The sequence below is a fragment of the Physella acuta genome, unplaced genomic scaffold (genome assembly GCF_028476545.2).
Source record: "Physella acuta isolate Inbredline_101_S28 unplaced genomic scaffold, ASM2847654v3 ptg000187l, whole genome shotgun sequence".
NCBI classification, from domain to species: Eukaryota; Metazoa; Mollusca; class Gastropoda; family Physidae; genus Physella; species Physella acuta.
The window spans coordinates 966,707-991,103 of NW_026731706.1; the positions used below are offsets into that span (position 1 = coordinate 966,707).

Below are 24,397 nucleotides of genomic sequence, written 5' to 3' on the forward strand. Positions count from 1 at the left end.
TGAAATGACAGTACAGTGATTGTGTGAGTAACATGACAGTACAGTGATTGTGTGACATGACAGTAGTGATTGTGTGATATGACAGTACAATGATTGTGTGACATGACTGTAAAGTGATTGTGTGACATGACAGTGATTGTGTGAGTGACATAACAGTACAGTGATTGTGTGACTTGACAGCACAGTGATTGTGTGATGACAGTACAGTGATTGTGTGATCAAAGTACAGCAATTGTGACATAACTGTACAGTGATTGTGTGAGTGACATGACAGTACAGTGATTGTGTGAGTGACATGACAGTACCGTGATTGTGTGATGACAGTACCGTGATTGTGTGATGACAGTACCATGATTGTGTGATGACAGTACAGTGATTGTGTGACATAACAGTACAGTGATTGTGTGATGACAGTACAGCAATTGTGACATAACAGTACAGTGATTGTGTGATGACAGTACAGTGATTGTGTGATGACAGTACAGTGATTGTGTGATGACAGTACCGTGATTGTGTGATGACAGTACCATGATTGTGTGATGACAGTACAGTGATTGTGTGACATAACAGTACAGTGATTGTGTGATGACAGTACAGCAATTGTGACATAACAGTACAGCGATTGTGTGATGACAGTACCGTGATTGTGTGATGACAGTACCGTGATTGTGTGATGACAGTACAGTGATTGTGTGATGACAGTACAGTGATTGTGTGACATAACAGTACAGTGATTGTGTGATGACAGTACCGTGATTGTGTGATGACAGTACAGTGATTGTGTGACATAACAGTACAGTGATTGTGTGACATGACAGTACAGTGATTGTCTGAGTGACAGTACAGTGATTGTGTGACATCATACGACAATTTCATCCCCTTTACTAGGTAACTGCTGAGCTCTTTTTAAAGATTTCAATAAAACTGTCAAGAAGCTGGTGTTGGTTATCTTTTTTACATTGTACAAATGATGTGTGCAGGAATAAATGATAAGAAATTAAAGGTGTGGTGATAAAGATCTTAGATAAAATAATCAGGTATTCTATCATCATCTTCTATTTGTATTTTTTGTGCCCAAGACACATGGAGTAGATAGTTCATGTTTAAAGACCTCAGCATACAGGGGATAGTATGGTCAGCAGCTGGGTGGACTTAGGAGCAGTTGTAAGCTCTACCAATTAACCACGCCATACTTAAGCAATAGTGACTATTTTATATTTGGATTGCGCTAGCATTGTGAGGTATTTGCTAACTGCATCAGTTTTTTTCAATATATTTTTACAAAGAAGAATGTAATAAAAAGTATAACAATGACAAAAAATTAAAAATTTATATTTAGCAGCTTTATTGAGCTTTATATTAGACTGATTGATTCATTGACTGGGTTCAAGTTCACTTAGTGAACAACTATTCCAGCACTGTTCAGCATCAGTTCAACCCAACTGCGCTCCTGTGCGTAAATCCTCAAGTACAGCAACATTGATCAGCTTGTATCCCTCTCTCCCGGTGGATCCAAGCTGACGTTGTTCAAAGAGCTAATCAATTTCTCAAATGTCTTTGAGTTGTCGCTGTCGTCACCAGCGCCTGACATGACACTCTCCTCTGCTGATGTGTCCTCGGGTGGAGTTTTCATGAATTTACCCTGGACAAAGATCCTAGGGACATTGAGGCCCTCTTTTTTGTTGACAGTTGACCTCTGTATGTAAACACTCGTCACTGTTTTTAGACCTGCAATTTCCATAATTGAGTTGAGCTTTTCTGAAACAAAAATGCACAATTTATTATCGACTAGTTTACTGGTTGCAAGTTGATGCCATCTAGTCCTACACACCAAAATGATGCAATATTTTTTAAGGGTTTCATAATGTAATACCAATCAAGTATTTTTTACAAGCTAATATTTAGATTGTAACGTCTATTTGTTTGTTTGTGGGTTTGTGGCAAATCTTGTAACTCAATTTTGCCCCACTTCTAATGCAGCAATTTTGATCAAACTTTCCAGATAGGTTCCACATTGATGATAATTCAAGTCTATCTATTTTTTTATTTTATTAGATCTTTAATTAGTCATTAAAAATGCATAAAGACTAGGGGAGATAAAATTAAATCACTTAATAGATTACTATATTCAATAACAGGAGGAGAGATAACTAGAGCGGTTGATCTAGGGAAGGCTATTAGGGGCAGATAATAGACTTTTTAAAGGCTTTGAACTAACTGCAGGTAGTACGATTAAGAGCTATCCTTTGCTATATCAGCTTGCTGTTGTCTGTTTTTTTGTGGTCAAGGATGGCTGCATTCACAGGGCAGATTACAGTCTTTCAGATATTGCAAGCTACTGATGGTGTCTTAAAGCAAATAGTTTTAGTCATGTCGAGTTCATAAATTAGGAATTACTAAAAAGTGGAAAATAAAACAAATATAAAAAACCTTCACAGCAACAAGCTTCTTTTAAATGCACAGAAAATAAGAAAATAAAACTAATTTTCTTTATTAAAAGCTTGGATTGCTGATGAGATCTTTTACATATTTTAGCGATAAAACTTGTTATTAAAGAAAGTAAATTAATTGTATTTTCTTATTTTCAGTGCATTTAAAAGCGTGCTCTTTAAAACAAATGTAAGCGCCATCAGTGTTTCTTTCAGACTTTTCTCCATGGAGAGAAAGGGGTGGGGCAGTAGCAATGGTGCCCCCCAAAGAGATGCCTGAAATTAACAATGGGTGCTATAGTGCTCATAGGCGAGCCCACAGCATTGCTGGTTATACAGAGTTGCAGTTTGATAGTTGAACTAATGTAGTACCCCTCCAAAGTTTAATTTTTTTTTTTTTTTTTTTGCAAAAACCTTTCCAGGAATGTTCTCAACAGCTTCCCAGTTTCAAATTACAACTTGACAAAAAATGTACCTAACGAAAAGTAGTAGGCTCTTGTGCCGTCCTGTCTAACATAGAAACACTCCCCCAGCTTGTGGCCCTTGGAGAAGCGCAGCATGGCGTGGTCATACAGCCCGTAGTCTCTGACTAACAACAGACCACCTGGTTTCAGAGTCTAATGGAACACACACAAAAGTATTTTAATAAACATAAACTCTATAGCCCAGAGTCTCTGACTAACAACAGACCACCTGGTTTCAGAGTCTAATGGAACACACACAAAAGTATTTTAATAAACATAAACTCTATAGCCCAGAGTCTCTGACTAACAACAGACCACCTGGTTTCAGAGTCTAATGGAACACACACAAAAGTATTTTAATAAACATAAACTCTATAGCCCAGAGTCTCTGACTAGCAACAGACCACCTGGTTTCAGAGTCTAATGGAACACACACAAAAGTATTTTAATAAACATAAACTCTATAGCCCAGAGTCTCTGACTAACAACAGACCACCTGGTTTCAGAGTCTAATGGAACACACACAAAAGTATTTTAATAAACATAAACTCTATAGCCCAGAGTCTCTGACTAACAACAGACCACCTGGTTTCAGAGTCTAATGGAACACACACAAAAGTATTTTAATAAACATAAACTCTATAGCCCAGAGTCTCTGACTAACAACAGACCACCTGGTTTCAGAGTCTAATGGAACATACACAAAAGTATTTTAATAAACATAAACTCTATAGCCCAGAGTCTCTGACTAACAACAGACCACCTGGTTTCAGAGTCTAATGGAACACACACAAAAGTATTTTAATAAACATAAACTCTATAGCCCAGAGTCTCTGACTAACAACAGACCACCTGGTTTCAGAGTCTAATGGAACACACACAAAAGTATTTTAATAAACATACATTCTATAGCCCAGAGTCTCTGACTAACAACAGACCACCTGGTTTCAGAGTCTAATGGAACACACACAAAAGTATTTTAATAAACATAAACTCTATAGCCCAGAGTCTCTGACTAGCAACAGACCACCTGGTTTCAGAGTCTAATGGAACACACACAAAAGTATTTTAATAAACATAAACTCTATAGCCCAGAGTCTCTGACTAACAACAGACCACCTGGTTTCAGAGTCTAATGGAACACACACAAAAGTATTTTAATAAACATAAACTCTATAGCCCAGAGTCTCTGACTAACAACAGACCACCTGGTTTCAGAGTCTAATGGAACACACACAAAAGTATTTTAATAAACATAAACTCTATAGCCCAGAGTCTCTGACTAACAACAGACCACCTGGTTTCAGAGTCTAATGGAACATACACAAAAGTATTTTAATAAACATAAACTCTATAGCCCAGAGTCTCTGACTAACAACAGACCACCTGGTTTCAGAGTCTAATGGAACACACACAAAAGTATTTTAATAAACATAAACTCTATAGCCCAGAGTCTCTGACTAACAACAGACCACCTGGTTTCAGAGTCTAATGGAACACACACAAAAGTATTTTAATAAACATACATTCTATAGCCCAGAGTCTCTGACTAACAACAGACCACCTGGTTTCAGAGTCTAATGGAACACACACAAAAGTATTTTAATAAACATAAACTCTATAGCCCAGAGTCTCTGACTAGCAACAGACCACCTGGTTTCAGAGTCTAATGGAACACACACAAAAGTAGTTTAATAAACATAAACTCTATAGCCCATAGTTTCTGACTAACAACAGACCACCTGGTTTCAGAGTCTAATGGAACACACACAAAAGTATTTTAATAAACATAAACTCTATAGCCCAGAGTCTCTGACTAACAACAGACCACCTGGTTTCAGAGTCTAATGGAACATACACAAAAGTAGTTTAATAAACATAAACTCTATAGCCCAGAGTCTCTGACTAGCAACAGACCACCTGGTTTCAGAGTCTAATGGAACACACACAAAAGTATTTTAATAAACATAAACTCTATAGAAAAAAAAATTAAAATATTTTTTCATGCGTTGGATATTAAACATTAAGGTTAATACAGTGATGTGAAAACAAAACAAACTTTTTCAAATCTAAAGTACAGTGCTACTCATTAACGAAAATCTTTAATTTCATAGTCAATTGAACAAAGGATACGTTATAGATAATAAAAGAGAAATAATTTATATAAATTTGTAAAAAAATACAATTTAAGAGAAATTTTGAATTAATTATCAATTATCAATGTACCAAAACATTGCTTTACTACTAGAAAATAAATTAAAAAGACAAATTTAAATAAGATTTTGTACCAATCTCCTATCCGGATATAATTGAAAGGTTAGAATGAAGTAAAATCTCAAAATTGAACCCCTCATTTAATTTTGGAGGATCACATATATTGCTAAACTACTTTATTCTTTTATTCTAATCCATCAATATTTTTCATAAAAACTAAAAGTAAGTAATTATCAAGATAGTAAACCTTTAAAAAGGAATGAGCAAGCAAAGTAAGTTGCACTAACATAAAATATTAACAATACAATAAGTTTAAAAACAAGAACTATACATTGATTGTCATAGTATTTTATTGTTACAATTAACTAGCAAATTAAGATTAAACAGAAAACAAGCACATCTTTAATGGAACATGTCATTAGAAGCTTATATTTAGTTAGCAGTGTCTGTTGTTTTCTTAGTTTGTGGGATGTGGCAAATCTTATAACATGATTTTGTTAATTTTGACCTACTTCTAATGCAAAAATTTCATTTCAGATACATTTGTCTCCAGTGATAATGCAAGAATATCTGTTTTTAATCTAGACATTAGGTTAGTCATTAAAATTTGATTTAAAAAAAATATAAATTGAATTATGAAAAGGGGAGATAACAAGATTAAATGTATTCAGTGCATTTAAAAGCTTATTATGAAAAATGTTTATAAATTTGTTTTATTTTTAACATAACACTATAACATTAGGTTATTGTTACCTTGGCTACATTATGTACAGCTTCCACCATCTTCTCTGGATGTATGGCAGATAAAACAAAAATTAATGTGGCTATGTGCACAGAACTTTCAGGGACTGACTTTGTTATATCATCTTTAGTGATATCACATTGAAAAGCAGTGCACCCGCAAATGTCATAAGCAGGATGAGACTGGAAAATAAGAAAGTTATTTTTAAACATTCTAATTAAGGTGTGTGCTTAAATATATATATATATATATATATATATATATATATATATATATATATATATATATATATATATATATATATATATATATATATATATATATATACTAGCTTATACCCATGTTTCGCTACGGTGTGGATATGGATATTATCAATCAATATTTTAGACATGTGACCTTGTTTTCTAGAACTGGTTTATTTAACTATAAGAAAACGACAAAATATTTATCATATCTTAGGTTTTGGGGTGCCAAGTTTGTTCGCACTAGCAACCAGAACCCCCCAGTGGTGTGTGAAAACTTTGAGTGTATGTTTGCTCTGCAACAGTGAGGTAGAACAATCCCTTTTAAACAAATGTAGCAATAGTGCTCTTAGATGAGACCAAGACATTCTGCAACACATGAAGGCCAGGGGGCCAGACGCCACCCCTAGTGCGGTTAGAATATTGATTGAAGAAGCAGCCAAACCTCCAATGCAGGATGCCTAAAAAGTAGAACCCCATGTGCTACGATAGCCTATTAGAGAGGCATATGACTTTTAAGGTTGTGTGACATATTAGCAAACAACCCCTTTAAAAAAACTTGTAGAAAAAATTTGATAGCCTTCAAAAAATACTTTGAATATAAAAGAATTTACCTTTACAAATTCAACTGCTCTTGGGGAAAAGTCACATGCATAAAAGTAGAGATGCTTGTCTTCTTCTAGTAATGGAAACATAAAGTTGCCTACACCACATCCAACCTCAAACAATACCTTTGTCTCATGTTGGTTCTGTGCATAAAAACAATTCGACTTATCATTTAAATCAAAATTGAAAAACTAAATCCAAGACTAAATGTAATAAATATTACATGTAGATTCTAGATCTGCATAACATACACACATGGACAGTGGCTCAGCCAGGATCGTCTCAAGGGGGGGGGGGTTCCAATTTTTACCCGGGGACAAACTTTCGATTTGCACCCCCCCCCCCACCCTCTCAAACTTTCGAATTGCACCCCCTCCCCTCAAACTTTTGATTTGCACCCCCCTCCCCCCTCTCAAACTTTCTATTTCCACCCCCCCTCAAACTTTCAATTTGCACCCCCCTCATACTTTTTATTTATATACCGAGGGGTCTATGGGGGGGATGGGGGGGGTTATGACCCCCCCCCCCCCCACCCCCCCCCCCGCCTATGCCACTGCACATGGACATTATTATTAAAAATTCAATGGTCTGTTTAAGTACTTTTTAATGGAAACTAAAACTGATAAATCCTAATTAAATTTACATGATTTGGAAGATCTTCAAATTCTCTTTTTGTCCAATGTCGGTCTTTAAAGAATTTTGTAGTATTCCTCTTATAAAATAAATCCCAATTTTTCTGGGCCTCTGCTTCAAGCTTTTGCTGTTTAAATTCTGACAGGCAAATTTGGTCAACTGAAAGTTTGTTTAACTCTTCTTCTGAAAGTCTTCTAGGCACAGGGCATGAAACTTGGATTTCTGTATTTGTACATTTCAGTCTTGTTTCTGAATTTTTCATTCTGATTTTGAAAGTATTTTATAGACCTATTAAAATTATTAAAATAAAATTGATTAGGTCCTAGAATCTAGATCTAGTAGTTAGTAGTAGGCCTAGGCCTACTAATTAATTACTTAATTAGGCCTATTTATTAATTAATACATTTTTGAGGGTGTGATATAAAATATAATAATAATATAATATTTAATAATAGGCCTATAGTAATTACTAATAGTAGGCCTATTGTGGTGATAGGCCTAGTCCTAATAATAAGAAATTTAGTATTTATTTAGTAATTTAGTAATTTATCCCTGGTAATTTATTTAGTAATCTAGATCTCAGATCTAGATCTAGAATCGAATAGACTGAGGCTACAATTAACTTTTATTTAAATTTTAATTTAGAAAGATAAAGACCGAGATCTAATCTAGATAAGATTCTAGATCTATATTTTTAAGAATTATTTTGGTAAGTTTCGTAACTTAGCTTTACAATAAAAAATTTTGGACCGTTTTTTAGAAAGCCTTCGGGCCAAAACAACGTCAATTTTCTATTCGGATCAAAATAGTTAATATTTTGAAATTAAGGCCGTTTTACAACACATCGGACATTCATTTAACCTTTACAGGTTAAAAACTGGTTAATTAATTGCAATCCAATCTAGATTTCTAATAGTTAGACTCTAGTTCTCATAACTATTTTTGTGTTGCATGTGATTGTGGAACGGTTACGTTTTGAGTCATTCATACAGAAACAGATGGTATTTGTAACAACCAAAACATTAGGCTACCGAGAAATAAAACAAAGTTTGACACTTAAATTAAATGTATTCAATCCTTAGCCGTCTGTATTATTTGTATTTACTTTTAGCCCACAATTTTTAGTTCCATTGACCATTAAAGTCTAAAGATCCTTACTAGTAAGTTAGGCTTAAATAATAGGCCTAAAAAATATGAAATAAAGGACACTTCCACTTAATTAAAGTAAAAGTTGACTTAATAATATTATAATAATAAGGCATAATCATATCATAAGGTAGATCTAGCTGTAGCTAGAATTGTGTAGACTTCTAGATTTATTTTTATTTAGGCTTAATCTTTATTAAGTTAAAAAGTATAGTATAAGTTAAGGGCCAGTTAAGGCAGTTAGGGAAGGCTAAGACTGTCTTACTCTTATTAAGTCTTAGTTAAGACATTAAACTAAAAAAGGTAAAAGCGGGGTAAAACCGCTGAGTAGATCTAGAATCTAGTAGTAGATCTATCTAGTCAGTAGTAACTTATTAAAAGTAGGCCTGACTTTTATTATATGAACACCTCAGTAACTCTCACTTTGGAATAGTAATTGCAGTAATTTGGATGTTTTGTAGCCTACAGGCCTACAGACAGAAACATAAAATTGGCTGTAAATAATTAAATTTAAATAGGGCCTATGTCCATTCATATTTCTGATTATTTCATATGACCATTCTTCATGTCAAATTTTGATTCATTGAATTACCCATAGAAGGATATGAGCAATTGAAAGCGACCCGAAATGTAGATGGACATTTTTATGTCACCAGGACGAGCTAAGCCTCATCCAGATGTAGCGTCTTTTTAAAGATAATCTCCCCTATTCTTTTCTTTTCATTGCTATAAAGTACACATACAAAATGTTAATAATACAAGATTATTTATTTAAATTGAGCTAAAAACCAAAAAACATTACCCCTAATTTATTAAGCCTCTGTATTAATATTATTTGTTCTTTTAATAATCAGTTTATCATTAGACCTTATAATTATCAGTTTCAGCTAATAACCATACAGAATCATTTAGAAGAGATAAAATGTTTGTAGCAGCTGATTACATTTCTAATTATTCATATTTGCTAATTATTATATCTAAAATTAAAAAATTTTAAAACTCTACGCAGCTATGAATCCAAATTTTTTGCTACCATCGGGTTTTATGGCTTCATTTAGACACCAACGGCCTCATATAATGCAACCCCCGCCTTTTGGGGTCATCCAGCAACTCTATCTCCAAAATCTCACCAAGCATAATGCAAGATCTCCATTCCCTCGCAATGCTCCCATGCTCAATGCCAGAGCTCCCATGCCACGCACTCCTGTAGGAGGTCCAGATAGATTTTCTGGGCACAAGTAAGTTAGTGTTGATCAACTTTTGGCTTAGCAGTTTCATTAGCTGATTTGAATTTTATTTATCAGCCAGATAGTAATAATTGCTTTAAATTGACAATTTATAAGTGTTTACTCTACAATTATTTGAATTTTTGAATTCATTTTTAAAGCTGTAATAACTTTCTCTAGACGGAAAAATGACAGCGAAACAGAGTCAGTGCCACCTGACAAAAAAAAGGTGCGAACAGAAGCTCCACCATCTGAAGGGAATTTTCTAGTTCCTGTTAATAAAGGCACAGAGCAGGTTTGTTCAGTAGATCTGTCTTCTGTTGTTTGTTTTTTCATTAAATTGAGCATTAAGTTTCCTCTTTTGTTACCCTATTTTACTTATTTTACCATAGTTTTTTTTTTCAATTTCTCTCACTCATTCAACTTGCTTTTAACGCTTTGAGCCCGCCAGGCCGGTAAACCGGCTTCAAAATTAGGCATATGTGTCCGAAAAGCCGGTTTTTATGAGCCCGATGATCTAGCTCATATTCCTAGCGGCTGGTATACCGTCTAATTAAATATAATTAGCGGAAGACTGACTTAAACTGCGCATATGTCTTTTGAGTGCGGGATTAAGATTTTAAAAATTGATTTTTAGGAAAAGTGAAAGTGTTTACATTTCGTAGCAATGCCGCCGAAACGAAAAGCTGAGTCACAGCCGTCGACTTCATCGTATAAAGTTGGTGCAAAACATGAAGCAAAAGACTGAAATATCAACAAAAGAAGTAGAATGACTGCATCTCAGGCAATACAACTAATTGATTCTGATGAAGAAGATAATATTCCTAGTCTATATTGTGATGATAGTGACGTTGAATTTGAGACTGAACACAGTGACATTGAAATTGACAGTGATAATGAAACTGTTCAAGTACGTTCTGATGCACGTGGTGTCAAGAACAAAGACTTGCCGAAACGAAAAAAAATGTTTACTGGTGCAAAACATGCGAATTTTTTCTTTGCTTCGGGTCTGGCAGTGATAACTGTTTTGAAAGTTATCACACAAAAGTGGACCTTTGGCGTTGAACTAGTATGGCCAGGTATCAATAATAACAAAACAATTACTAAATGTAAATTGGTTTCTTCTATTTTCTATCAAAGCAATAATGATGTGTTAATTTTATATACATTGTTCTGTTCAAACATTGTAAAAAAATTAAGAATTTCAGAATCTTGCTGCATTGTTGTTTGATCCTGAGTCTGGATACCAAATTTGGCTTGATTATCTCAAACGGTTCAAAAGTTATAGGCAAAGTTAGAAGCAGATAAGTGAAAATCGATTTGAGCATGGAAACTCAGTAAAAAGGAGAAATTAGGTCAGGAAATGGGAGAAATTAGGTCAGGGAGGCCAGGGCTCAAAGGGTTAACTTACATTTCAATAAAATCGTTAAATATTCTGCAAAATATTTGGTATTGGTGGTTTAAAATACATTTGCTATCAAGTATAACATAAATTATAGACAGAAAAAATCTGGTTGGATAAATCTATCTAAACATTATTCAACATTGGAAACTCAGTGTATTGTCACATGTAAAACAACTGGCTTACTGCTTAACAGTAACAATATACTATACATTAACACCCTCAAGGTTGTTCTAACTGCTTTATAACACACAGACATTTTGACACACTGACTAATTTTCTCTTATCACAGGATATTTGCACTACTAAAATATTTGTTATCTTTCAGATCACAGTTTCAATATGGGATTATTTTCTGTCAGCCCACATGAATGATGAGGATTTTGAAAAGAAACTGCATTTGCGGAAGTGTCTTTACTCTATAGTTAATGCAGCATTCCCAAGTATGTATTTTTATCATTTTGTTATCCTGTTTTAATTTAGCTTCCCTGTTTATTAAGTTTATAACTGAAGTGATGTCTCTTACTTAATTGTTTTATTTTTTTAGATTGCCGACTATTTATTGTGGGATCTAGTATGACTGGTTTTGCCACCAAAACAAGTGATGTTGATTTATGTTTAATGATCACTGACAGAGAGGTATATTTTTTTTTTATATTTATTGCTTTATTTTGAATGTGTTAAATTGTTTGAAAATTTTCCATTTGCACTCAAACTTCAGACTGCCTGAATTAATTAAAAATTATTTTTTTAAAATTTCACGATAAAAGTTTGCTCTATTTTTTAATTACATTTATTAATTGGGTGGTTTTTTCCATTTTTTTTAAGGTGGATCAAAAAAGGGACGCTGTCCTCATATTAACAGCAGTTGAAAGAGCTTTACGACAATGTTGTAAGATAGTTATGCAAACCATATTTTATAATAATATGTAAAACTAGTAAAAGCATAAAACTTTTGGGGGAGATAGTATAATAATCAGTTTAATGTCTTTTTCAGCATTCATGAGGTCGCCCTTGGTGATAAAGGCAAAGGTGCCAATTCTTAAATTTTTGGACAATGTTTCGTAAGTTTTTATGGAATATTTGGTTATTACTTTCAACATGTTCAAAACATGAGTAGCTGCCTTTATCAAAATAGATTATTTTATTTTAATGAATGAATTTTATTAGAAACTGTTTACAGTCTAACTGAAGCTTCCTTTGGTTTCCTCTTCAGAAAAGTTGAGTGTGATCTGAACATAAACAATATAGTTGGAGTTAGAAATACTCATCTGTTACGTGCATATGCTTACAGTATGTATATCTAATAGTAACAATACCTTTTCCTACTTTGCAATCCACCTGTTTTTCTTACCTCAGCACTTGAGCATGTAAGTGTGGTCAGCACTACGTCCAGCTGCCTTTCCCTAAAGTCAGGTACCCAACAGAGCTGAGTGGACTCAAGGCAATCCTACTTATTTGAGCTCGAAATCTGAACTTGAGACTTTTGGGTTAGCTGTCATGTGGTCTACTATCAGACCATACCGTTCCATAATATACAATATCATCACCTATGTTCCCTCTAAGCTGCGCGGTTGCACGGCAGCGCAGTAGTTTTTAACTGCCGCGCTGTCATTTTGTAAAATACTTGTATCCTTATATAAGACTTTTAGAACACCGCACACACAAATTATACGTTGCATACGATATTTTTTCCCTTAGAGGGAACATTGATCATCACTAATAAAATATGGAATAGCTTTATATCATTGTTAATTCACCATTTCTATTTCCTTGTTCACGTAATGTGCTATGATTTTTACACACTATCTCCAATTTGTTTCAGTGGACTGGAGGGTCAGGCCACTGATGCTGTTTATTAAAAAGTGGGCCAGGTTTCATGATATCAATGATGCTAGCAAAAAAACAGTCTCCAGTTATTCTTTAACTCTGATGTTGATTCACTACTTGCAGGGTAATTTGTTTTTTAGGTTGTTGTTGGAATGTTTTTTGACTCATTATTTGTATTATGACTATTTTCTTGGGTATATTGATGGACATTCATCTTGTTTAATAACCGGGTTCAGTGAATTTTGATAAAGATTTCCTTTAAAATGGCTCGCAGATACTTTAGAAGAATATGAACACCATTTTGTATGGTGTGGCTGTTTAACTTGACTTGTAAGCATGTGGTTAGATCATCTATTGGTGTAGCTAGTCAGGTCTGAACTGGTTAGTAATATGTGCTGAAAGGTATATTAGGCTGAAAGTTGAGACTTAGTTTTATTCTTTTAGTATACGTCATTTTGTAATTTAGGTTTAGTTTAGTATTTACCATTTGTAAGTACAAAGAGTATTAGACTTGCAGCAGATATGTATTAGGTACATTTTATGATTATCTAGAAATGGTGTTGGGTGGCAGAGGGAAGCTATTTTAATTATAGATCCAACTAACATTTATTTAGGTTAATTTTTTTGTTATTGTAATATATACATTTAGAAACAGTCACCATTTCAAATGGTCTTGTAAATACAATGTGATTTTTTTCTTTAAAATGAGAAGCATTTAATTTAGATTTAACTTATGATCCAATACTACTGTAAAGCCATACTAGCATAATGAAAGGAAATTATAATAATATTAGCAGATTGTAGAAAGTATGATTGAATTGTTTAAAAGCTCAAGCTATTACATATTGATGGCAACAAACATGAATCTATAACATGGTTTAAGAATCAATTATTTGACTTTCTTTTAGCTGGGATCAGCCCACCTGTCCTCCCATGTCTACAGAAACTAAAACCCGTGAGTATTTTATTTGTACTTGGAAAACTTTAGTGACAATCTGTAGTCACAGTTACATGAGCTTAAGTTAAATTTGTAAAAAGGTGAATTCAAACAAAACTGCATAATTAAAATGTTCAATAATAGTTTAAAACAGTCATATTATGTATTAATTTTTATTTTAAAGACATGATGTTGTGGTTTGTTTTAGCTTATGGGGCATATTTTAAAATCATTGTAATAAGGTGAATAACTTGTAAACCTCATCATTTATAGTTTTTTCAACTGTTTTTTATTTACTTCAGTCATTAATTAATCACATAATACACACACTGACGATTTTTCATAATTAAAAATTGTGTGTAATTGAAGTAGAAGCAGTTTTTTAAAACAAAATACAGCATTCACAGACTGATAAAGTAGTACCTTATTTACTCCCCTATTCAAATATGTACTTGGCAAATGATTATTTTTTTTTTTCTTGTTTGTGTACTATTTTCAGAACCTCTTCAATACTCAAACAGATGTGAGAAGGTTGTCATTGAAGTTTGATGAGGTGACAGCAAGTTTCACCACAAAAAACACAGCCACTTTAGGAGAACTTTTCTTGGGATTCTTAAATTATTATGGAAATATTTTCAAGTAAGTAACAACTGCAAGGTATACAGACTGGGAAGTATTAAATCTATAAGATTGTGATCTGTATAAAATAGAATATTATAAATTGATTGTATTTTAATACTAATTAATACAGTAGATGATACAATCTTCGTGATTTACTCTACTTTAAGTTATTGTAAAAGTTTGATGATTCCATATCCTTGAAATATAGATATTTTAAATAGGCCTAAGTTTATTTTTTTGTAATTCAAGATCTGTTGTAACTAATCTGGTTCATAAATTTTAATGTAATCGTGACCTATATGTTAACTTTGTCGTAGTAAGAACAATTGGTTTTTTCTTAACCCTTTGACTATACAAGTTCATCAACCCCCAAATACACCCAATATCAGCCACTTTAGGAACCTCTGGTTTAAAGGAAGATTTCTTAGTTGACATTTTCATGACTTAGTTTAACTGTTGAATTTTCATTCAGGTATGACAATGTCATCAGCGTCAGAACAGGTGGAATTATAAATAGCTGTGACCTAGGCTCAAACTCAGTGCAGTGGAAATACTTAAGAATAGAAGGTATACCATGTCTTGTGAATAATTAAATCAAGGTTGTACATGCCCTAGGTTTAGAAATTAACAAACTAGTTGTGATAATTATTTTGGAACAGAAAGAATAATAGGGGAGGTAAAGAAGAGTCAGCCTGTTTCTGAGGAATCTGCATTTGTAAATATATGGGGTCAGTTCTGAGCTACCTTTACTTTAACTAACTTGACCAATCAGAGATTTTGAATATTTTTAATTCTGATACCAAATAAATAATATTAAAAGCATCAGTTTCTTTCAACTGGAAAATATTAAAATATAAAACCTCTTCACTCGGCATTGTTTAGTTGACTAATTAAAATAAATGTTATTTTATTGTTTAGTTGACTAATTAAAATGAATGTTATTTTATTGTTTAGTTGACTAATTAAAATGAATGTTATTTTATTTTTTGTGCAGAGCCATTTGACCGCAGCAATACAGCACGGTCTGTGTTTGACGGGTATGTCTTCACCAGAATACTGCGTGTCTTCACACAGAGCTTCTCTGTCCTTGAGAGAACCAGAGATGTTGGTCAGCTGTTTGTCAGGCCTTTCTGAGATCTTCAAAATCATTTCTGTTCACCCATTCTCCACTGTTATGTTTTTTTTTTAAATTCCCATCAGGGACATTGCGTTACCTTCATCCATAATTCTATCTATTTAAAATGACTGCGTGAGTTGAGAGCGGGATTGTAGCATTTAAACATTATGCAGCTGATTGTTACAAAGAATGTAAATTGATTGAACCTTGTAAATATATTGAACAAGTGTACATTCTGTGAATATCCTAATTTGTTTTTTGTTTCTAAGATGTACCCCAATCGTCTGAGAAAAACATTGTTTTTACTCTTTAGGGCAGCTCAATATCTTCATTTTAAAAAGTTTTAAAATTTGATCAATTCTTTAGAAACACAAGTTAAAAAATTGATCAAATCTTTAAACTTTTGTTTCTAAAAAATTGATCAAATCTCTAAAGTTTTAGAAATTGTCTGTGATCATTAGCAGCTTAAAGCAAAGGAAATCAATTTCATTCATATTATCAGTTTTGTTTTTAATTTAAGAACACATTTACTACACTGTTTTAGAGCGTTTTACAATGACTGTTTATACATCACTAATAACTTGTGTCTGTTGATGACAAGAGAAGCAAAACCGTTATTTGACGAGCTGGTTGAAGAATAGCTACGGACAGTTATCTCAGCTACGACTGCACTCCCTAACATCTAGATGTAATAATGGACAAGTTCAAACATTTTGTTTAAAGACCGACAGTAATACATGTTGTGTACCATTTGCACATGTAAACTGATGACAAGACCAAATATATTTTCTCAACCTCCTCTTATTGTTTCTATTTTTTTTTTGGTTTGATCTAATTGAATATGTATGGTTGAGTTTCACCTGTTATGTTAGTGGGTTTCACCTGTTAGTTTGGGGGTTTCAACTGGATGCTTGTGGGTTTTATGTGGATGTCAGCCACCTTTGATATGTAAGTATGAAGAAATGTTATTGATACCTTCTCTTCAAAGCATGGCATACAGAGGTATCCATCATACAGTAGATGAAGCAGGAATGTCTTCAGATTTTATTCACTGTACATATAAAAATCAAGATATGGCACCCCTTGAATAATATTATAATACAAGCCGACCCGCGGCGTATCATACGCCGCTATTTAGTTTTTTTTATTTTCTACTTTTCAGTAATTCATAATTTGTGAATTCGACAGTACCAATGCTGCCACTGAAAATATTTGCTTTAAAGCACACTCAGTAGGTCGTTAAGGACGATACTACCCCCACCCCCCCCCCCCCCCCAGACAGGCAGCTAAAGTTGTACAAATGTTTTCTTAAGATTTCCCACCACTAGGATTCTAAGGTGGATATTTGGGAAGTAATACATAATTATAATTTTAACTGTGAAAACTTTCAATTGTCGTAACATTGCATGGACAGCCTGAACCTATGAATTTTTAAATGTTTGGACTGTCAAAATGATTTAACACATCACAAAGCATATTTCAAAACTCACAACACTTTACTTTTGGATGTATGGATGGTCAAAACATTGGTAAATATTGGCCTTGAAACTTTGTTTAGACCATCAAAAAATATCCAAAGTTAATACACTGACATAAAACGTAACATTTGGACTGTCACTTATGTTGCACCATATGTGATAATGTTGCACCATATATCTGACAAAATTGCACCATAGATATAAGTAGGTAGTCCAAACTGAAATTAACTATTGATTGCAGACTTCTGGAGTGAGTATGTCATGAAAGAACTTTTAATTGTAAGGTCTATGCCACAAATTTTATAAAAATATCTCAATAAATAAAAAAGTTATGCGATTTTTAAAAAAGCAAAATTTGGTAAAAAACTGATTTTCAAAAAGTGCCATTTTTGAGAACCCATATTTTTTAAACTAAATAACATAGAAGTGTAGAAATTGGTAAAGTTGCTGCAAAGTTTGTAATATATATGCCCAATTTTTTTCAGTCATCTAAAATGAGTCTTTCTAAGGTAAAAAAATAATTGAAAATGACAAAAATGCGTTTTGGTCACTTTTATTTTCATTAAAAAAAAAAAAATTCAATTTTTTTTTTTTTGCTTTGGAATAACTCTAAAACTATTGTGTTGGTAACATCAACGTGGAAAAATGTGTTAATTATTTTCAAAAATCACATGAGTTAAAATATTATTTTAAAAAATACCACAGTTATCTAGTGCAGGAGAAACAGAATCAAAATTTAGTAGAGTAAATGTAATGTAATGTAGTTTAATAAAGACGTGATGCCTACAAGTGATGCAGCAGTTGATGCCACATGCTTTGGTTTCTTTTCAAACCTATACGGTTGATAACTGCTTTGGGGGAACAGTTTTTAAAACTACAACTCCACATCTTTGTACGTCTTGTTTCCCTCAACCTTGATCTTGTGGAGCATCAAGAGTAAGTAATATGTTTTGGGAATTGTAGGGGGGAGTGGGGTCTTGGCCTTCTTCCCTTCCCTTGTAAGGAAAGTTCTGGATAGGCCACTGTAAACGTCTCCAGCTATGGAATAAACAATTGATTTAGTGATTAATAAAATAGAATTAAATTTACTACCAGCCTATTGTGTAGGCCTACTATTTGTCCTATGACTATAACTGGAAACATATGAAAAAGCCTGAAAACACCTTTTTGTTAAAAGTAATTTATACTTTATATATATTTTTAAGAGTAATTCTACTGAATGAAATTTGAAATATTCGTTGCTTGTGCCACACTGGTTGAGATATCCAATAATGAAGATGCCATACTGTGGTTCTCAACATCCTATAGGACAACTTAACTGTCCTTCATTGTTACTATTATATGCATATAAAATAAATAAATAATGAGAAATACTACTAGTACTACTTACACTTACAACTAATATAACATTTAAAACTAAGTCACAACATGTAGAATCTTAATAAATTGCACCACCATCTAAAAATTGATCTGGTACATTTTATTACGGAGACTGGCGCAGACCATTTCACATTATTTAGCAGGGGAATCAGAATCAGAGCACACAACAGAAAATAAAAAAAAATAATCACATTAGTCCTTAAAATTTAGTGTCTTTTGTTTTAAATAAATCGATAAAAATGTATAGTTATTATAATTATACTTTTCTTTTGTGTTTCATTAATATTTTATAAATATTTAACCTTCGTTCCCTGTAAATAATTGAGTTCGTCCACATAGTAACCAGGATAGTCTGGTGGCCATTTTGAATTTGTCGATTCATAATTTTGACGTGATAGTCCAGATAAACTGTAGTAATACGACCCTATCATTGATCCCAGTCAATAGATTTTAAAGAATTAGTAAACACTAGCATCTAATAGTTAAGTGCATCCATATTTTAAGTCCCTAGAATGTCCTGAATTAAATAGCTTCACGTCTAAACACACCCTGTGTACAAGCGTAGTTCACACGCTAAAACCGTGGACTTGAAGCGTTCAAATTTACATTAACCCTTTGAGCCCTGGCTTCCCTGACCTAATTTCTCCCATTTCCTGAGCTCCCAGGCCCAAACCGATTTTCCCTTATCTGCTTCTAACTTTGCCTATAACTTTTGAACCGTTTGAGATAATCAAGCCAAATTTGGTATCCAGACTCAGGATCAAACAACAATGCAGTATGATTCTGAAATTCTTTATTTTCTTTACAATGTTTGAACAGAACAATGTATATAAAACGAACACATAATTATTGTTTTGATAGAACATAGAAGAAACCAATTTACATTTAGTAATTGTTTTGTTATTATTGATACCTGGCCATACTAGTTCATCGCCAGAAGTCCACTTTTGTATGATAACTTTCAAAACAGTTATAACTGCCGGACCCGATGCAAAGAAAAAATTCGCATGTTTTGCACCAGTAAACATTTTTTTTTCGTTTCGGCAAGTCTTTGTCCTTGACACCACGTGCATCAGAACGTACTTGAACAGTTTCATTGTCACTGTCAATTTCAATGTCACTGTGTTCAGTCTCAAATTCAACGTCACTATCATCACAATATAGACCAGGAATATTATCTTCTTCATCAGAATCAATAATTAGTTGTATTGCCTGAGATGCAGTCATTCTACTTCTTTTGTTGATAATTCGGTCTTTTGCTTCATCTTTTGCACCAACTTTATGTGATGAAGTCGACGACTGTGGCTCAGCTTTTCGTTTCGACGGCATTGCTACGAAATGTAAACACTTTCACTTTCACTTTGCCTAAAAAAATTTTAAAATCATAATCCCGCACTCAAAAGACATATGCGCAGTTTTAGTCAGTCTTCCGCTAATTATATTTAATTAGACGGTATACCAGCCGATAGGAATATGACGCTAGATCATCGGGCCGGAAAACCGGCTTTTCGGACATATATGCCTAATGTTGAAGCCGGTTTATCGGCCTGGCGGGCTCAAAGGGTTAATAACGTGTACTAATTAAACCAAACTGACATTCAAACTTAAAATTCATTTATTAAAATGGAAATGAAACTTTAAAAATGATACTTACAACTTGTTTGAAGGCTCTAGCAAGGGTAAAATCCGTTTAGCATCATCGGTCGTCAACCTTTAAAACCGTTCGGCGAGCAACTTACTCGGGGCTGAAAGTCGACTCGAGGGTTATATGTTTATTGGGGGTACGGCTTCGCGACCGTAAATCAGAAATACTTGAATTTACAACACAAAGTAGTTATAAAACTGAACTTTACATCGGTGTAAAAATTGAAACAGAATTAGTTTGTTTCCGTGTATATATCGTCATTTAAAGTTTAAAATCTGTATTTTTTAAATGAAATAAACAAGTTATTTTTTCAATTTATAACCAAACGATAGCCTAGAATTCGATCTTTAAAATGACATTAAGATTATGCTTCTACGATGCTTCGTCGCGAAGCCGCGACCAAATAAAACAGTGTGGGGTCGATCGGTACACGCAAAACGGTGAAATTTGTTGACGTAACTGATACTTTTCAAACAAATATAAAACACATTCAGACATGTGTTATAGATATAAAAATACCAGATTACGACAGATAAAGACTTAAACTTTATTGACATATAATTTTTATTCTTATAGGACAACTAGAAGTAGTGAAATTTTTTTTTTGAAAACCGCAAAAAATGACCCTAAAACGCACTTTTTCGCCAGTTTGGACTACCTAATATAAGAAAACTATATATGTTTAATGTGTAAATCATGACTGTTAGCAATCTGCAGTCTTTTTGGCGACATTGTTGACATTTTGTTTAGCAAGTTGAATAGGGATGTAATGGGGCCTGACAATTGGGAGATCCTGTCCAAATGTTTTGGATAATTCAAGAGTGAAGTCATAAAGGAGGAGTGAGACAGATATCCCCTGTATGGGTGACAGACACTTTTGCAGAGAATCTTTCTATAAAGTAGTGCATTATCTTTGTTATGGTGGAATCTTGTGTGCTTGTCATGCAGTGTCTCTTTCAGGCATATGGAGTGGTAGGGCTTGGCATTACCACAGCTCCTTACCCCCTCCTGGACAAAATTCTTATGTCTCCTCCCCTCCCCTTTTGGAAGAGTGCTATTGTATATGACTTTTTGCTCGATGCTACACATATCTACTTAATTAAGCTAAACAAATTAAGATACTGTTTAGTTTACTATGTCCAAGAGAACTTATCTCAATAGAAAGTGTGTTGGGAGGGGGGGGGGGGGTTGAGAGTTGATAAAATCATTCAGAGGTTTGATGTGACAGAAATAAGCTGAGATCACTTGCTGCAGTGAACAATTACTGTTAATTTTTTATTGTAATGTAAAATGTCGCAAATAAATGTTTTCATTTTAGGGGTGTCATTGGGTTTTTGTGATTTTTAGGTGATAGTTCTAAAAAAGATTTTCAAAAAGAACTGAGATACATGAGCTACTTTGATGTGCTAGTAAAGAGTAACTGATGTGTCAGCATTATAAGGTAACAAACAGACAGCATTTTATAATTAATAAAAGAAAAACTCAAATATAGAAACAATTTTGAATCATTTTTATAAGTAGCCTAATTAATGATGTACAAAATCAAACAACAAAACGAAACCTGGAAAAAAAGAAAAAGAAAATTGTTATAAAATCAAAACTTGTACACAAAGTAAACCTAGAAAAAAAATGTATCAAGTTTTATAAGTAATTTCATTTTAATAAAGTAAAAATCGTAAATAACAAGCAAACAAACCTTGAAAAGCAAAAATAGAAAACTAAAATCTAAAAAATACATTTTGCGTGAATATATTTTTGTTATGCAGTTTTCAAATATAGAAAACAGAGCAAAAAAATAAACTAAAAAAATAATTCATCAATCACAGTAGTAGTGCAATAATTACAAGTAATAACTGAAAATGTATCTAATAACTAAATACATTTTAACTATAACTAAAAAACTATCTTAAATTAATTTCATATATTGAATTATATTTTCCCAAGCTTTGTTTTTCACTTTTACATACTTTTAAAATAATTTTAAAAAGTTTAAAATATTTACAGTTTATATTTGAAAAACTAAGCAAAATAAAAATTATTTTTTAGGTTTTAGTTTGAAAACATCTAATAGAGAAAAAATATTATATTGAAAAATAGTATAATATTTATAAGTTATAATTAAAAACTAAGGTTTTTAACTAAAGCATGAGTGATCTCCCCTGAACTTTATTGTATACTGTTTTTTTTAAATATTAGAGATTCATATAGAAAAAAGTTTGTGTAAGCCTATTTTGGTGACCAGAAAACTGCACAACGGAAAACTACATAAAAGTTCTCAAATCAAGCATGTCTCGACATAAACAAAGAATGACCACAGGTACATTACAGCATAATAAAACACTTTTCGACTATATATAACAAAATTAAAGTGTACTAGTATAATTAATATTAATTAATTTGTGCATTTTTCTGTTTACTCATAGAGCTGTCCAGAAGAAGTCATCTCTTTTCAATATCAGAAAAAGGTTAAGATGCTATTCTCTTGATTCTCTCAAATTACTTCATGTTGTTTTTAAATTTATCACCAAACTCAAAACCATAAAAAGAAATAATGGTCGAGAATGTATGTCCAAGTGTGTGTCACCATACAAAAAAAATTGTGGTAGACAATAAATGTACATGATTAAGAAATTACGGTTGGCAATGTAAGTACAAGTATGTGTCACCATAAAAAAAAAAAAAATTACGTACAGATGTCTGTCAACATGATAAAGACATTATGGTAGACAATGTATGCATAAGTGAGTCAAAACACATAGAAATGATGGAAGACAATAAATGTAGATGTGTGTCACAATGAATGTACATGCGTGTCACCATATAAATAAATCACAGTAGGAAATGTATGTACAAGTGGGTGTCATCATTAAAGGAGATTCTGGCAGACAATAAATGTTCACATGTGTCCCCATACAAAGAAATTATGGTAGACAATGCACGTTCAAATGTGTATCATCATGACAAAAACAATATGGTTGAATATGAATGGACAAAAGTGTAACATACAATGTATGTACCCATGTCCATAGGACAAAATTATGGTAGACAATGTTTGTGCAAGTATGTCAACATACAAAGACATTATGGTAGACCAGAGTTTCTTCCAGGTATCTCTTTGGGGGGGACAAAGCCCCCCCCCCCCCCCCCCCCAGAAAAATTCTACCCCCCCCCCCCCCCCCGAAAGGAATGAAATTTATATAATTTATACAGAAAATATATACTTTTAACAGTGTCTGCCCCCCCTCCCAAAGAAAGTCTCCACCCCCCCCCCCCCGAAAAATGTCAAGTGCCCCCCCCCCCCCCCAGAGAAAAAAGTCTGGAAGAAACACTGTGGTAGACAATGTATGTACAAGTGTGTCCCTATACAAAGAAATGATACAAAATATATATGTACAAATGTGTGTCAATATGACACACAAATTATATTATATATGTACAAATGTATCACCATAAAAAGAAATAATGGAAGACAATAAATGTACAGATGTGTGTCACAATGTATGTACAATTTGCCACTATAAATAGAAATAATGGTCAACAGTGTATGTACATGTGTCAACATGATTAAGTAATTATGGTTAGGGGTCATCCATAAATGACGTCACGCTTTTTTTGACGATTTTTACCTCCCACTCCCCTCCATCACACATTGTCACAAAAAGCCAGACCCTCCCCCCCCCCCCCCAAATGACATCACACCTCAGCCTACAACCCCCTCAAAATTGCAGTTTAAAACATCGATATTTTTCCAAAATCTTGTCTGATCTTTGTGAAATGAAAATAGAATATTTTAATCAATTCCTATTACAATTTATTAAACCAGCTTTCTAAAATGAAAAATGTCTAAAATTAGTTTTCTAGCTTTGCTTTTTTATAATGCAAAAATGTGATGTTGCACCATCTGAACCTCCTCCTCATCACACACTGTCACAAAATTATGGACCCCCCCCCTCCCCCCTACGAGTGTGACGTAATTTATGGACAACCCCTTAGCAATGTATGTACAAGTGTGTCACCATAAAAAATAATGGTAGACAATGTATGTATAAGTGTGTGACAATACAAAGAAATTATGATAAACAATGTATGTACATCTGTGTGTCAACATATAAAAAAATTATGGTAGACAATGCATGTACGAGTGCTAACACCATACAAAGAAATTATGGTAGGCAATAAATGTACCTGTGAGTGTCACATTGTCTACCATAATTTATTTGTACAGTATGTACAAATGTGTTTCAACACATCTAAAACATTAAGGTAAAATATGAATGTTTAATCA

General features: G+C 33.2%; 2 protein-coding genes across 10 annotated transcripts; one reads left to right on the forward strand and one right to left on the reverse strand.

Moving 5' to 3' along the window:
- Positions 1–1,338: 1,338 nt before the first annotated feature.
- Positions 1,339–8,326, reverse strand: LOC131936786 (tRNA N(3)-methylcytidine methyltransferase METTL6-like). 9 transcript variants are annotated; one of them, XM_059293857.1, is made up of 6 exons: positions 8,303–8,326; positions 7,341–7,618; positions 6,706–6,840; positions 5,861–6,031; positions 2,905–3,046; positions 1,339–1,758 (listed from the first exon to the last, which is right to left on the reverse strand). In XM_059293857.1, the coding sequence occupies exons 2-6, from the start codon at positions 7,590–7,592 to the stop codon at positions 1,484–1,486; spliced, it is 975 nt and encodes a 324-aa protein (XP_059149840.1). In that variant the 5' UTR covers positions 7,593–7,618; positions 8,303–8,326; the 3' UTR covers positions 1,339–1,483. The 9 variants fall into 9 exon arrangements, with proteins under 9 accessions (XP_059149840.1, XP_059149843.1, XP_059149839.1 ...); XM_059293860.1 differs by lacking the exon at positions 8,303–8,326 and adding an exon at positions 8,268–8,292 and having other exon boundaries at positions 7,341–7,593; XM_059293856.1 differs by lacking the exon at positions 8,303–8,326 and adding an exon at positions 8,268–8,292.
- On the forward strand, positions 8,081–16,408 carry LOC131936785 (poly(A) RNA polymerase GLD2). The gene is made up of 13 exons (XM_059293850.1): positions 8,081–8,199; positions 9,486–9,714; positions 9,883–9,997; positions 11,433–11,547; positions 11,652–11,743; positions 11,933–11,996; positions 12,102–12,168; positions 12,321–12,397; positions 12,930–13,058; positions 13,843–13,889; positions 14,371–14,510; positions 14,965–15,059; positions 15,487–16,408. Exons 2-13 carry the CDS (start codon positions 9,488–9,490, stop codon positions 15,624–15,626), a joined length of 1,308 nt encoding a protein of 435 aa, XP_059149833.1. The 5' UTR covers positions 8,081–8,199; positions 9,486–9,487; the 3' UTR covers positions 15,627–16,408.
- Positions 16,409–24,397: the final 7,989 nt, after the last annotated feature.

Bases quoted from the DNA above. Each gene is read 5' to 3' on its own strand.
- LOC131936786 (XM_059293857.1), bottom strand. From the start codon at position 7,592: ATGAAAAATTCAGAAACAAGACTGAAATGTACAAATACAGAAATCCAA. The intron at 3,047-5,860 runs GTAACAATAACC...GTGTTCCATTAG, and splicing joins CTGTACATAATGTAGCCAAG to ACTCTGAAACCAGGTGGTCT. The intron at 1,759-2,904 runs GTACATTTTTTG...TTTTTGTTTCAG, and splicing joins AGCCTACTACTTTTCGTTAG to AAAAGCTCAACTCAATTATG.
- LOC131936785 (XM_059293850.1), top strand. From the start codon at position 9,488: ATGAATCCAAATTTTTTGCTACCATCGGGTTTTATGGCTTCATTTAGA. The intron at 11,997-12,101 runs GTAAGATAGTTA...TGTCTTTTTCAG, and splicing joins AAGAGCTTTACGACAATGTT to CATTCATGAGGTCGCCCTTG. The intron at 13,890-14,370 runs GTGAGTATTTTA...TACTATTTTCAG, and splicing joins GTCTACAGAAACTAAAACCC to AACCTCTTCAATACTCAAAC.